The sequence below is a fragment of the Entamoeba invadens genome, assembly GCF_000330505.1.
Source record: "Entamoeba invadens IP1 unplaced genomic scaffold scaff_1105074725995, whole genome shotgun sequence".
Lineage (NCBI taxonomy): Eukaryota > Evosea > Mastigamoebida > Endamoebidae > Entamoeba > Entamoeba invadens.
Genome location: NW_004191664.1, coordinates 21974 through 34020, shown reverse-complemented (window position 1 = coordinate 34020; position 12047 = coordinate 21974). Strand labels below are relative to the sequence as shown.

The following is a 12047-nucleotide window of genomic DNA, read 5'->3' as shown; positions in this document are numbered from 1 at the left end:
TGTATTTGACACATTATAATTAATATATATTATTAATAAAATATTAATATATTTAATCTATATACAATAACAGTTTTTTCATCATAATTTCAAATTTGTTGATTTTCGAATAACGAAACATTATCGATATAAAAATGAATACACTTTTTATTATTTTTTATAATATAAATTATAAATTATAATTATCATTTAATATTATATTATTAATAAAACTATTTAGTTTTACTATAATTATAATACAAAATTATAACATCTTTTTACTATACATTTTACTATATATTGTACTGTTAAATTACTATTAAATTACTATATTTTTTACTATGAAATTAACTATTAAAATATTAATATTTAGTAAAAAAAATACTATTATTACTACCAATTTATTACTATATTAAAATCATTTATTAATAATCGATATTATTATATTTTTACATGTCTATAAACTATATAATTAACCAATAATTTTAACTAATTATATTAATAAAAATATTGAGTTTTTTTACTTAAGCGTTACTTAAATATTATAATTAATTAAATTATTTCAATTATAATTAACAAATGAATATATTTATTATAATTGAATTAGTTAAATTATAGTTTGTTGTCAACTATAGTTAATTAACTATAAGGTGTTTATGGCTGTTCGGCGACTTTTGATATTACTGAAAAGTCGCCGACTTCTTTTAGAACTAAATAACTATTAACTTTAATAAATTATACCATATTCATTATAGTCTCAAAAATGTGTAAAAACACAATAGTTGTTATAATTTGTTATATTATAATCATATAAATATAATTTAAAAAATGATTTGAGAAGATATAATTGGGACGGTATTTTTTCATTTCTTTTTTTAATAATAATTATATTAAATTTATATGGTTTATTTTTTCAATATCTTTTACATGATAAATGGTATTTTGAATAGTTATTTAACTAAATATTTAGGTCAGCGACTTTTAAGACCACTGAAAAGTCGGCGATTTTCAAAGGGACTATAAAGTCCCCGAACAGCTATTAAATAACTTCTCAAATTGGTTAAAATATATTAGTATATAAATACACCATTTTATTATAATTTCCTCATTGTTTATTCATTATAGCGAGAATGATTTTATTGATAACTGGCAGTGACTCGACGCCCCAGTTTTGTAACACAAATCGATCATTTCTATGGAAGAACATTCCCGTCTTGATATTAGTCTTCAGTGAGACGACGATGTTCTTCCCATCATTTCCCATCGACCCGATTTTGTCATACAAAATTTTCCAGAGGAAATTTGCTTGTGTTCCGCTCCTCTTTTCAAACCCGATCATCACCTCCTCTGTAAATACAATTCCTCGTAACATCTTTCCTTCGACTTTTTTCATCCACGTCTTGTACTGCATCGTTCTAAACGCTCCTCCCTCTAACTCCATTAACACACTCCACCCCACCGCCGCGTTCAAATTCAATTCAATGACTTGCCCCGGACAATACCGTGGCGGGCGAATCCTTTCCGTCGCTATTTGGCCAAAGCTCTTCCCCGAAATGCCGTCGGAGAAGCTTTTAAACAGCCCAAAAACCCCATCAAATGGCCGAACAAAAACTCCCGCCGCTCCCAAGAACAACCCTCCCATGAATAGAAATGGCGCATTCACTTTTGTGGTACTTTCAGCTATTCCACTGAGCCCCACTGATGTGCTGTAAATGCCTTTCACCGAGCGATAGACGGAAGTTCCTAAGTTCTTGGTCCCGTCCAATATCGCATACTCAAACGTGTTTTTCTCCGCTTCATACAACTGCGTCGGAATGGACTGAGAACAACTTCTTCTTGAAACTTCAGCGCGAGTAAATTGAATCTCAAGAAGTCTCTTTTGCTTCTCGTCCAAGTCCGGAATATCACTCAGATGGAAATCCTCTCGTTTCTCTATTGTATAATTCGTCCCCACCGACCGGAAGCCTACAAGACGCGTCACAAACGTCCACTTCAGTTGGTCCAAATCGCCGAATACTTTATTCCCAATTCTCGTCCACAACGTGCTGCTCGAGACGTACAAATTCTCAAGTGTGTGTTTTTCAATGCATATTGGAATTCGGTCGACTCCGCTCTCCACTACGCTTGTCACGATTTTCACCGCGTCGTACTCCTCATCATATTCAAACAGTCCGTTTTTCAGTGTGACGTTGACATCAATCGAATTGATCACAACTTTCTCCACAAATATCCACGTCTCTTTAGTCACCTCTTTCTCCTCATTCTTCACAATAAATTCTATGGGCGGGTACATGTAAAACGTGTCAAGCAAGTCTCTGAGGACGTCGATCTCTACAAGCATCTCAATCGGCTGCAACGTCACCGTCAAACACGTGAGAAATACGACGTTCTCAGAAGTACTTGTTTTTTGCGTCGTTAACAGCGCACCAACGTGAAATAAAGGAATTCGGTTATTATGGATCCATTCCAATGGCCGCGGCGAGATTAAAACGGGCGCCGCGTTCACTTCAAAGTTGTTGAAATCCGCCTGAAAATAGTCGAACTGGCACTCCACCCCAATGTGCTTCTCCATTTGCATTACAGCGCATTTGACCCCAAAAATCGAGACGGAAATCTCCTCCACGGCGTTCGCTCTGAAAATTGAAATATTCAAATTCGACAGCACAAACGTGAGAGAAAGATGAAGTTGCTCGTTGACTTTCTCCGCCGCGCCGATGACCAGAAATGTCGAGTTTTTGTCTGCTTCGAGAAGAACACGAATTCTCGTAGTTTTGAGTGGTGTTGTGGAATTCTGTTGTGTTGAAAAGAAGAAGTAATCGTTCTCGAGTTTTAATGGATTGATGGAAACGCCTTCTAAAATGATCTCACGACTTAACGATGGTGACACCCACGCAAATGGAATAACACTTTGAGGATTCGATTTGAACGTCGTCTTCGTCTCACGCTGCTTTAACTCGACAACTTCATTCGTCAAATTCTCAATGTGTAACAGCGGGACATCACACCCACAAATACTCGTGATGAACATTCCACGCTCTTCACTGGTCTGCAGCGAAAAGATTTTACCAGACGACTTCGTCTTGAAGAAGACTTGGTAGGCATCGGCTTTGTCTAAAAGCACTTTTGTGGAATTTTGAGTGTTGTTTTGGCAATCCTTTTCACTCGCAATGAAAAGTGCGATATTCACAGACCCGCGCTGGACAAACATTTCATCGTGAGGTTGAAATCGTTCTTTGAAGTCCACAACAAACATCTCTTCCGTCATGTTTTTGAGTATATAGCGATTTTTGATAGACACGCAGATGGACTGTGTCGCGTACTGACTTTCAATAAAAGGAGTTGTTGTTATAGAAAGCACCTCGTCCTCTATTCGCACAACTTTCGTCTCCCCAAGTTGGATGTTCGTAGGCTCAATACTCGACTTTGATTTACCCGGTCCAACTTTTCTTTCTAAAAACTCAATTTTCGTCGCAAGAGGACTTTGTGGGTCTGGGGCGTACAGGAAGAACTTGTCGGTGACATCGATGCGCCCAATTCCTCTCACAACTTTTGGCGTTTTGGTGAGGTTTTTGACATAGAACGGACACTCAATGAATATTTCCCCACTTTCCCCGACACGCTGTGTCAAATGGTGTGACCCGAACGAGATGGTCTTTATTTCATTCTTTGCATTTTCGCTCTTGGAGTATTTCAGAACTGCGCTTCTCTTCTCGTTAGTTGGAAATACGAAGTTGTCGTCGCACTTTTCAATTTCAACGAAATAAAAAATCTTCTCATTCGACGGCGCTACACAAATCTTCCCCTTCGAATATTTACTCACAGCAACACTTTCAGTGTTTTGGAACTTCCCGTTTTTCACGTTTCTGTCAAATTCGTCAAACAGAAAAGAGTCCGCAAGGAACTGCGGTAAGAAGTGCGGCGATGGACTTTTAGTCACTGTCTTTGTGAACGACGACGCGCGGTTCCGGGTGACTTGTGTCTTTGAAATATTCACCGGCGGTGGGGGTAATCGTTTTGATGGTGTTTTCAGAAAACTTGCCCGTCGTGGTGTGGAGATCTCCCCCAATTTTTGACCCATATTTTGGACATCACATTTCGAGGACATTGCCGTTCGATTTAAATTTCTGGCACTTTCAGAGTGACGAGCGACTTCTTGTGGAGTAGTTGTATGTGTAGTCGTCTGGATTTTTGCGGACAGTCTTTTGCTCTGATGTGCACTTTTGTGCGACATTTTTATATTGAGATTTCCTCCAGAAAGTGCTCGGTCTCTCGACTGGACGTGGTGTTGGGTGTTGTCCTCCGCCATTCTGAACGCAGTGATTTTCAATTCGAGTGGCGTCGTGTTAACAAACGTGAACGGCGCGTTAAATTCGACGACCATTGGCGTCACAAAACACTCAAAGAACTTTACTGAGCTCTTCGATTTGAAGCGTAAGTTCATGAAACTCTCAATTTCTATAGGAGAAATACTCACGCTTCTTTCTCGAAATGTCCGTGTAAAAAGTGACTTATCTTGTGAAAATGCAGCTTTCTTAGTAACCGAAGTTCTGTGTTGGACGATGAAATTGAAGGGATTTAACCCCATTGAAATCGACATCCCCATTTGAATGTTTGGTACCATTTTGATGGTATTGTTTCTCCACACCACGTCAAGCGGAACGGACGTCGTATTTATAAAAATGACGGGCGACAGAAATTGGACACTTTGATATTTCTGGGACAATTTTGTTTTCACAAGTATCGCCCCGGCAACTGACCCACTTTTGGTCACGGCAAACGCCTTCTTACTTTTCCTTGTGTCGTTGAAGTCGTCAATTCTGATCGTGTCAAATTCGTCAAGTTGCACTGAAAAGTTCCTCTCCAAAATCAATTGAACTTCTTTCGTCTCGCCACTCACAACTTCAACACTTCTGTTGTCTAAAAACAACTTTAAAACACTTCCAGTGGAGTTCTGAATCACACACTTCCCTTTGTTATTGTAAAATTCAGATGTGACGTCTTTCGACCAGTTCTTCGCTATTTCGTTCAAGACCAAAATAAATTCTGGCGTTATATTAATCACCAGCATCTCTTGTGGACTAATTTCTATGTGACAGTTTGGCAGCTCCCCGTCAACAACTACATCAAATGGTTCTATAAATGGTTCCTTGACCCAATCGTTCTTCTTCAAACTGCGATTGACGTACTCCAAACTTCCTTTGCTGACCTTCACCGACACTTTTCTCTCTTCGACCTCCCCCGAAATCGCGTCGCATGTGAAGATAAGTCCAGGCAGTTTCTCCACCGTCTTTCCTTCCGTAGAAACGACCTCTGAAAAGAAGTCCAATTTGATGCTCCTCATCGACAGCGCAACTCGCATGTTCTTAAACAAAAATGGTTTTCTTTTTGCTGCTTTTTCTCTCACATTTTTCTGTGCAAATTTGAGTCCCCGCGTCGCCTTGTGCTGTTCGACTTTGACTTCCGCAGTGTTCTGAGACGACGCAATTTGTTTCAGTGCGTCGTTCAACTCGTTCAGTAATTTGGTGGTGTTCTCTAAGTCCCGATTTGAGACGCGGCTTTGGAAATCAGAAAGCGCAAAATTGGCGACCGGCGGCTCTTGAAATTTGACGGAGATACTCAAGAGGTCGACTAATGCTATATCGGAACTGTTGTCCCGCCCTTGCATCGAACTGGAAAGTTTCGTCGTTTTTACTAAAACCCCCGCAGAGTCCGGGAGACCATTTTGAATGTAAACGTTTCCTTCAAAACTGGTGCTGAGGACCAATTTATTACCGCAATAGTTCTTAAAGATGATCTGAGTGGTATCAAACGTGAAATGGAAGTTCTTTCGTGTCACAATTTTAGTGGTGTTTTGAGACTGATTTATCTTCGCATCTTGTACTTCATTTTTCTGAGTAATATTATCAAAATTCTCTCCGTCAGCTTTTGAGTATCTTTCAGTAACCGGGCGGACCGACTTGATCACGCGTTTCAGAAATTGGGGGACCAACTGGAGTGTCAAAGAATAGAAGACGACTTCGCATTGTGAGTTCTCGGTGTGGTGATAGACGACGTCAACACACCTTTCGTTGTTCCCCGAAGTTGCGCACTCGGACAAGTTGTCCAAGTCCGTGAGTTTCAGTGACGACAAAGAAAATCGACTTTCCTTTTTTTCTGATGTGTAAGAGTAGAACACTGATGAGACGTCCAATTTGGCTCGGTCGAGTGTCAGCGAAACGCCTTTGGTCTTCACTCGTATCTTCAACCGATGTGGCATCTCTTCTTTGGTTTTTCGAGTTTGACAGATTTGAGTTGCTCTTCGTGTCTTTTGCAAGTGAAGAAAATCGTTAATTAAGTCATCCAGTCTGCGCCTTTGCTTATTTACTTTAAATGGTTAATTCAACAATTAACTATTAATTTATAGTTTTATATTAAATTAATATAGTAATGAGGAAATATCAATGATATTCAACTCTAAAAACTTTATAATATAAAGTGGTTGGAAAAAAGTCGTATCAATTTTTAATAATAAAATAATTCCATATTAAATATAATTATTATATTGAAAAAATTGACCCGTTATATTAGCGTTTTTCGATACTAATTTTTGATAATAAAATTCTTGGGTGCGAAGCCTAATAATTGGTTTTATTTGGGTATTTAACTATAATTTATAATAATATTAATTATTATTGTATTGGTTGTGTAAGTGTAGTTGTAATTGTTTCGCTTTAATATTTGAACATATTTAACTATCACATTGGATGTACTAATACAATTGAAAATGCAAAATCAAACTTAAATTATATATGCAGTATCTGTTTTTTACTTTTGTAAGTATAACAGTAAGGATAAATAAATTTCGCCCAGTAAATTAGCCTTAGCCCAAAGAAAACTTATTATTTTTTATTGTTATATTAAACTAATAAACTATAAATATATTTAAGTCATTTTTATTTAATATTTGTTTTTTTAGTAAAAAATTGAGTTTTCAAAGAAAATAATAAGTACTTCTCTGGGCTAAAGTACATTCGCTGAGCTAAGGTTCGTTTTCCTATTGTAGTAAGGTATGGACACTTTGCATTATTATTATTATATTTTCGTGTCCGCGGCATTTTTTATTCATTATCAAAACTATATAACGAAACAGATTTTTATTATAATTTTATTATTAAAAATATAATTATTTCCAAAAATAAATTTAATCAAAGACAAATGTTAAACAACAAGTAATTTCGTTATAAATTATTGGTTTTTATTAAAAATGCAAATTTAATTAGTTTTTCAAAGAAAACTGAATGGTAAAATGAAAAAAAAAATGATAAATTTTTATAAACCATTAATATATAACAAAATTACTTGTTAAATAGTTTTTGTCTTTGATTAAATTTATTTTTAAAAATAATTATATTTTTTGATTGTATATTTATACAGGGTCTATCACGTGACAAAAGTGTTTTTTCTTTGTTATTTGCCACGTCATTAAAATGGTCTTGAATTTATGTACACTTAGTTCTTTTAGATCTAGCGGCGAGCTTAAAGCCGACTTTTGTAAATGAAAAAAATTAGAAACAGATAGTTATTTGAATCAATACTTGACCAAGTAATGGGAAAACAAGCCAATTCAATTCTTAAATATTGGTTTATATTTTATTACTGCTGTGATTGCCAAAATTAACACAAAAATTGTGACAAATGCAGCACTGTTTTACACATCAAACCGATAGTTACAAATAACATTTTAATAACACAAATAATAATGAAATAACAATCTATTAAATAATTGTATTTTTATTAATAATATGTATAAAAATAAACCTATTCAACTTAAAATAAAGCTAAAAAGCTAATAACTAATAATTAAAAATGCTCTAAAACAATTAATTATAATAAATAAAGGTTTATTTTCATATTTATATTTAACGTTGCTAACTAATTATTTATATTTTAAAACTATATTAAATAATTATAATCAAACTCAAAAACTCAAAAATATTTGTTAATTATTAAATATACTATATAACAAATAATATCAATACTATTGTTTTAAACTATACAAATCGAAATAATGTATTAATAATTAATTAAATTGTTTAGTACATGATTTATATTTAAAAAAACCTAAATATAAACTTATAGTTCAAATTATAACTTATTTTATTATTAATATATATTATTAATATATTATTAACCATACTATTAACAATAACCATAATTAATTACAATACAATTTCAATTATAACACAATACAATATCCATAACACTTGACTCGATCAATTCACAACGATAATACAATGATATCACAAAGAGTGTAATGCTCAAAGACATAAGGCGATGTTCAAAGACTTGATAATACACTCAGAGAAGAAATGTAATGATCAAAGACATAAGATAATACTCAAAAACAGGACAGACTACTCAAAGACAATAAAGTTTATCAAATAGACAATGCAATAGTCAAAGACAAAGCAAACGATTCAGGGACTGTATAAGATGTTCATGAATCATTAAAGTGACAAGTATTGATCTAATTGTTAATTATAATTTATTTGATCTGATGAATATGTAATACAGTAAATAACAAAGTGTTTGTATCAAGATAAATAATCAAATAAATATACAATGATAATTACCAATTGGTCTATTAACAATACTAATTACAACAATGATAGCAACTGAATTATAAAATACATCAAAATGTTACGATAATAGATAATAGAACAAACATTTGGGCGTAATCATTAAAATTTTGAATTAAAAAGTTCCAACGTTTTAACAATTAGGTTTTAACAAAATAAACTATAGCAATAATATGTTAATTTATTATTTCAACTTATTATAAAAAATAATATAATTACTATTAAAAAATGATATGTTTATTTTTAAAACTTAATAATATTATATTTTAATGGTTATAGAGTCAGTCTTTTAACGTTATCGTGTCTCAAACGTGATCTGGTGGACAAAAATAGCTTTAATTCTGTCTAAATATCAGGCATTAGGTAAAACGTGAAAAAACTCGAAATAATTGTGATAGATTTTGGCACGGCTTCCCGAAATATTCCAATTTTTATGGTCCAAAAGATACCAGATAACGTTTGAGACCAGACTGTAGTTGTTCAGTTGATGATTTGAAACATGAAGATGACAACGAGTGCACCTCTTTTGTTGTTATTTCACCACCAAAGAGTTGACATCTTCTCGACCAAACACAACATTTGTGCACTTCATGTTCTGTGAAAGACTAATGCGTCTTCGTGAGTCATCAAATCAAAAATGACCTTTTTGGATATAATGTGTCAAAATCACTCTTTGAGTAGAGGTGGTAAGTCTCGATGTTTGGTAACAACTTGTTTTCCTTGAGTGTTAAATGTACTAAAGTGGATTGAAGTGGTTCATTTTACTCAACAAATTGAATCTTCGACTGATTATCATAACAACTTTGAAATCTTTGACACTCGCAAAGTATTTTCCAATGATCATCATTGAGTATCAGTTGACTCCTCCCACCTTATATTATTTAATACTTTAATATTATGTTATTTTAAATCAGCACACATGTTATAGTATATCAATAATTACATAACTACTAAATTACTACTTCTTATAATTAAAGAGTGGAGAGTTGTTGATTCTGAAGCGCTGTCGTGACATGCACACACCTGCGTGTTTGTATACATCAGGCATTGAGACTCAATTAGCGCCAGTGATTTAGTCTACAGCTTCTTCCCATATTAAACTTGCTTCACCAGCTTCTTTTTTTTTCAATATTTTACTTTGAGGAATAGAAGTATGAGTCTTGTGGAATACAAGAAAAGCCGTATACAAGTTTTATGTTGGACTTTCTGATGTTATCAAAGTGTTTTTATTTTTATTTGATCGGTTACAATGTCATTGAACGCGATAGTTGCAGTCGATGTGTCGACGATCACTTTCTGCTTTTGTTGTCCTGCCAAATGACTTGGACGAAGTACCCTTTCTCTTCATTCCAAAACAATTTCTCAAATGAAGTTGATAGGTCCTTCGCTATCTTTCTCAGTAATTCAGCTCTTTTAGTATCTTTATAATACTTCTCTTCCATCATAGCAGCCGCTTACAATTTGTGGTGGCCTGGAATTTGTGTGAATTCATAGTACTGCAGTGGGACACTTAAGGAAGTCCATGCATCGTTGCTTAAATCGAATAGTCTTGCTTAATAATATTCTTTTAATCTCAATACAATAAGAAATTCTCCAATTTCCTAATTCGTTGTTTGATTGTTTCGTCCTTGATTAGTTCAGTTGTTTGATTCATTTGTGTGTAGTAGTAATACAAATACAAAACAACACCAATGGAATCACGTTGTGGCTCAACAAACCCCAAATATGTCACATCTTACCAGCTGTATGTCGTTGCGAAAAACTCACTGTCTCGAAGCTCCGCTTTTGTAAACCAGTTCAAGAACTTTTCTGTAACTACAAAACTCCGTTTTCGTATTCAAAACATCAATTTTATCGAGGTGAATTGTAATAATTTTGGACAACAGTTTTATAAGTATATTTATTTTTTTTATTTTGTTTTTGAAATACAGTCGAATTAGGTCTAATTGTGATAGTATTTTTTATGAAAGTGATATGATTTTTATAAAATGTACAACATTTTTGATAAAAATGATGAATTAATTGAGAAGTGATAGTAATTTGTTTGAAAAATTATGAGTATTTTTTATAAAAGTGATAAATAATCGTAAAAAATGATGATTTATGGTAAAAATGATGGGAAATTATATCAAAAGTGATGGATTTTTCTCAGAAATGATGCAATCTATAAGAAAGTGACCAATAATATTTTGAAAAAGTTTATGATTTTTAACACTTGTGACAGATTATTTTATAAATATATAAATGTCGTTAATTACGGAAACTTCCCGTTATTTTAAACAAAAATAAAATAAACACAATCATTCATAAAAAATTTCTTTCATTAACATAAGACCACACTACATTTATACAATTTTCCATTAAGGCTATTACATTAGTAAGTTAAATATTCACAAAACCATTTCAAAAGCAAATTTTACCCAGACCATACACCGATTTGAAATTTGCTACCAATTTCTGAATTATTTACAAGTTATTTTAAGTGTTAACCTTAATACCAACTTTGGTACTTTAGAATTCCAGTTCAACAGTATCTCTATATATTCGAAATAATTTAATTAATTCAAACTTATCAGAAAGCAATACTCTATTGTATGATCTTTTGACTTGTGTAATATTTGTTACATTCTTTTTTGGTCATCCTCTTTTTCTTTTTTCAGATTGTGGTGGTATAAAAGGAATAATACGCCGTGATTCCACAACTTCAACTTGTAGAAGTTGTGGAGAATTTTCTATATAATCGCTTCGAACAATTGGATCTCTTGCATCAAGATATGTGAGTGAACGAGACATTTGATTATTATTTAAATCAAAGTTGTTTTTGTAGTTCAAATAACTTAAAGAAAAAACAATGTAAACACATCTTTTGTAATATTTTATGTTTATTTGTGTTTATTTTATTTTTGTTTAAAATAACGGGAAGTTTCCGTAATTAACGACATTTATATATTTATAAAATAATCTGTCACAAGTGTTAAAAATCATAAACTTTTTCAAAATATTATTGGTCACTTTCTTATAGATTGCATCATTTCTGAGAAAAATCCATCACTTTTGATATAATTTCCCATCATTTTTACCATAAATCATCATTTTTTACGATTATTTATCACTTTTATAAAAAATACTCATAATTTTTCAAACAAATTACTATCACTTCTCAATTAATTCATCATTTTTATCAAAAATGTTGTACATTTTATAAAAATCATATCACTTTCATAAAAAATACTATCACAATTAGACCTAATTCGACTGTATTTTAAATGTTTATAACATATAACAATAAATATTATATTTTATTATAATTAAAAACGAGCCAGATTTTTTTCACTCACTTGTTTTTATAGTACTTTTATATAATATTCTTTAACATTTTATAAATAAAATCAATAATTATAATAATGATTGTTAATTTAAAATAATTAAATTGTGATCTATATTAAAACA

The 12047-nt window shown here is 32.7% G+C and overlaps 1 protein-coding gene across 1 annotated transcript; it reads right to left on the bottom strand.

Moving 5' to 3' along the window:
• Positions 1 to 1084: 1084 nt before the first annotated feature.
• On the bottom strand, positions 1085 to 6235 carry EIN_244020 (hypothetical protein; the record flags this gene model as incomplete). Its single annotated transcript, XM_004183249.1, has 1 exon — positions 1085 to 6235. One exon carries the CDS (start codon positions 6233 to 6235, stop codon positions 1085 to 1087), a length of 5151 nt encoding a protein of 1716 aa, XP_004183297.1.
• Positions 6236 to 12047: the final 5812 nt, after the last annotated feature.